The sequence below is a fragment of the Triticum urartu genome, chromosome 4, assembly GCF_003073215.2.
Source record: "Triticum urartu cultivar G1812 chromosome 4, Tu2.1, whole genome shotgun sequence".
NCBI lineage: Eukaryota > Viridiplantae > Streptophyta > Magnoliopsida > Poales > Poaceae > Triticum > Triticum urartu.
Window position 1 is genome coordinate 16,518,139 of NC_053025.1, and position 3,894 is coordinate 16,522,032.

Genomic DNA, 3,894 nt, shown 5'->3' on the forward strand with positions numbered 1-3,894 from the left:
GCTGCACTTTACCTCCATGGCGGTAAGTAGAGCAGCGGGCATCACAGCGTCGCTACAGTCTCTGACAGCCGTCGCCAGGAGGACGTGCCCGCACGACCATCTGCTCATCCATGGAAGCGGAACGCACGTGGCCCGCCTCCGGGAGCCGTCAGGGCTCTCCCCGCCGTCATGGTGGAATGGTCGACAAAAAAACTAACACTGAGAGAAGCATAGACCTGACAATACACTTTAAACTCTAGTAATTGTGTGCTAGTCAACTTCATGTTCCCTATTCAAACTCACATAAAATAGGACATTATCTCAGGCCTGTTTCGCAACTAAAAATTGGCTCTAGCAGATTGAATGACAAGAATATAAATCCATGATGTAAAATACATATGTGATTTATGTTCACAGGTACAAGTGTAAAAAATGGCATCAGACCATAACATCAAGCTTCACTGGTCGGCAAATACAAGTGTGTACAAGGTACTTACTCTGCAGTTAACTATCCATTGCCTCTTCATATCTCTGATGAGGCTGATCAATACTGTATTCAGAAGAAATTTTGATTATTTTCTATGCACTTTCTTTGCCAAATTTGAACAAATATGAAGAAAAAACTTACTACTCTGGAGTTCCACACTGTAAGAATAGGAGGACAAAGGCCGTGGCATGAGCAAAGAACATCCCAAACTCCTTCCCTACCATATGGCCCACATTCTCTGGATTATCCATTTTCTGGTCCTGTGTAGTTTGCATGTAAAGACACTGTTTAATGTATATGCCTCAAATTTTATGTATCCATGAAACCAAGGGATCTCATCACACTACCTGGGCAGATAATGGTAGTAGAGGCAGCACTGGTGCAGCATTTGGCCACTTGGTCATTCGCCACTGGGTATCACCTGGAACCGTCGGCCAGAACCACTGCCCTTGAGCAGGCTGCCACACCCAGCCCCATTCCCCCTCAGGAGTAATGATCATCCATCGCCAACGCCCTGCACCATGGGGTGGCACTTGCTGAATCTCCCCTAGCAGAGCTCCCCTTGGCCCCTGAAATGACAGAAGAGGTAAAATTTACAACGTTGCTTTGTCTCCAGCCCAACTGTGACATTTTTTACAACAAACATAGTAATATGTATACCTTTGTTTTTTCAGGTGCATGAACTCTGTTGTTTCTTCCAAAATTGTATAATGACTCAGGTGTACCTGTATATCCTCTCCTTGGAGGTACCCCTGCCTGCCCGCTCTGCCACCACATAATTTCATAAAAGATCGGATTTTGTTCGGCTTGATCAGGCCAATTTTGACCAACTACTGCAATCTGATCCATCAGTAAATCATTCCAAGCTTGTCGAAGGAGAATATTAAACGCGCGTACGTCATCCTGCCCAAGATGATTTTTTGCTGTTGCAAGTGCTGAAAACAGCGAATACGTATGATCCGGCAATGAGAACGAGAAGTGATGGTATATCAGACGAATGAACCTAGATTGGAACACAATTGATGGTCCAATTCCTAATGGGACATTAGTGGTTATATAATGAAGATGGTCTGTGAATAGTGCAGGCACGTTTCTAGGTTGGTTTCCTTCACAGTAGTATGGCAGCAAAGCATTGCTCAAGGCTCTAAGATCAATAAGGAGGTCATGAAAACCAAGAGTCTTGTGGAGTGCAGGTATGCCCATCATAAATAATTCACCAGCGACCAGGAAATTGCGTACAGAAAATGATCCATGCCAGCAATACCCTCGATTGAATGTATCAATGACAAACCGGTAGGCACTCTTCAGATAGTTGCGACCAATGTTGCTGCATATGACAGCAGCATCTCCAAAGGAAAGATCAAAAAATTCAGTCAATTGGGTCCGGTGGGTGCCTATTTGGGTCCGGTGGGCGCCGATCCATTGCAAGAAGAACAAGGCTTGGGCTTGATCCATTCCTTAAAAGCAGAAAACGGAATGTTATTCTTATATTGTCAGACATAAGCAAAAAAACAAGTAACCCGAATGCAGGCAAACAACACTTATTTTAAATAAAACAATCAGCACACATTGACAGTCAGCACATATTTGAAATCAAACAATCAACACAAATTTTCCAATCAGTATCAAAATATACTCAAAAGCCAGAATTAGAACAAACTAAAAAAGCTGTAAACTACAGCTAAAGTATACCACATATTAAAGCAGCAATTCAAGAATTGATAGTCCATGGGGAAAAACACAGCTTAACAGCAATTACCAGGATAGGGTTGTTGATAATGCCGCGGTATAACACCTACATCTAGTACTATTTGTGGACAAGAATAAAATGAACCAGGACAATACTGTTACTAAGTATATGAAATTAACCAAGTTATTTTCATCATGTCAACATGTACAGAAACTTGCATAATCATAGAAAAAAACAACTTAAGCACATAGGCACATACAAGTGCTCACCCAACAGATAACGTTTTCTGAGCAAAAGGACTACCAAATGCACACCTGATTTTTTCATAAATACTCCCTCCGTCCGGAAATACTTGTCCAAGGAATGGATGTATCTAGATGTATTTTAGTTCTGGATACACCCATTTGTATCCATTTCTATGACAAGTATTTCCGGACGGAGGGAGTACCATTTACTTTCGATTAACTTACTTTAATTTGTGAAGCCATAGCTCTGGAACTACGCATAGAATGGCCTCATAACAGAGTACTTAATCATATCATAGTTTGCACTTAACAGAAGTAAAGCACACATACAATCATCCATTCTGTCAGCAACTCAACATACAAATACATAGAGAGGCTCATATAACAAATTAGAAGGACTAAAAGATACTAAATCAATCTAAGGAATTGCTTGTAGGCATTTGCCCATCACGTTACAAATTATACATCAGAGGACAGCGATTGATATAATGAGGAATGAGGATAAAATAGCATACCCCGACGCCGTGGACTGAGTCGGATGAGATGAAATGCTGGAGAGCCAAGGAGGGTGGTTCAGGTCGGATATGTGGGAACGGCTGAGAGCTCCGCCGCCGCCCCCTTGCACTCGCTTCGCTGCCACCGTCTGTTCGCGCCGCCATGGACGCGAGGTGTCGAGAGGTATGAGATCGACCAGATGCGTGGCAAGATGGGAGATCCGAGCGTCGCCTGATGGGCGCCCTTGCCTTCGCTTAGCTGCCGCCGCCTTGTTCGCGCCGCCGTGGACGCGAGGTGCCGAGAGGTGGGAGGTCGACCGGATGCGCGGCGAGCCGGGAGATCCGACCGTCGCTCGATGGGTGCCCTTGCCTTTGCTTCGCTGCTGACGCCTTGTTCGCGCCGCCGTGGACGCACGTGAGGTGTCGAGAGGTGGGAGATCGACCGGATGCGCGGCAAGCTGGGAGATTCGACCGTCGCCCGCCGCAGCTGCGTTAGGGTTTGGGGCTTTGGGCGACGGGGCTGGATTAGGGTTTGCCGTGTGTAGAGGAGAGGGTGAGGGGCTGGATAGTGCGTGCGCGCCCGCGCGGCGGCTGCGGGGTGCGAGGGCCGGCTGGGGGGGTTATATACGGGATAATAGGGTTTGCTGGGCTAGTGGGCTCTAAGTTTCTATACCGCTCGGAATAAATTTCGATCCCCTGGGCTAAATTTGAGACCAGAGGCCCGCAGTAGGCTGTGAATGAAGAATTAAGCCTTTCAAAAGAACCTTAAAAATGAAAGAATGCACTTTGTTCCTTTTGTAGACCTGATTAAATTTCAAAAATGCTTAAAAATTAATACATATATTTAAAACATAATTTAATTATGATTTTAAAACCCACAATTTTGAAATATGTTAATGAAATGTACAAAAATTGTTACTCTAGTCACTCCCTCCATCCTGTAATTCTTGTCGCGAGGGCAATTTTGCAAAAAACACATCTGGTTTCTCCCGACCAAAC

General features: G+C 44.8%; 1 protein-coding gene across 1 annotated transcript; it reads right to left on the reverse strand.

Moving 5' to 3' along the window:
- Positions 1-257: 257 nt before the first annotated feature.
- Positions 258-3,474, reverse strand: LOC125553427. Its single transcript, XM_048717213.1, has 5 exons — positions 2,917-3,474; positions 1,127-1,923; positions 814-1,035; positions 608-726; positions 258-529 (listed from the first exon to the last, which is right to left on the reverse strand). The coding sequence occupies exons 2-5, from the start codon at positions 1,919-1,921 to the stop codon at positions 484-486; spliced, it is 1,182 nt and encodes a 393-aa protein (XP_048573170.1). The 5' UTR covers positions 1,922-1,923; positions 2,917-3,474; the 3' UTR covers positions 258-483.
- Positions 3,475-3,894: the final 420 nt, after the last annotated feature.

Bases quoted from the DNA above. Each gene is read 5' to 3' on its own strand.
- LOC125553427 (XM_048717213.1), bottom strand. From the start codon at position 1,921: ATGGATCAAGCCCAAGCCTTGTTCTTCTTGCAATGGATCGGCGCCCAC. The intron at 1,036-1,126 runs GTATACATATTA...CTGTCATTTCAG, and splicing joins ATGCACCTGAAAAAACAAAG to GGGCCAAGGGGAGCTCTGCT. The intron at 530-607 runs GTAAGTTTTTTC...TTCTGAATACAG, and splicing joins CAGTGTGGAACTCCAGAGTA to TATTGATCAGCCTCATCAGA.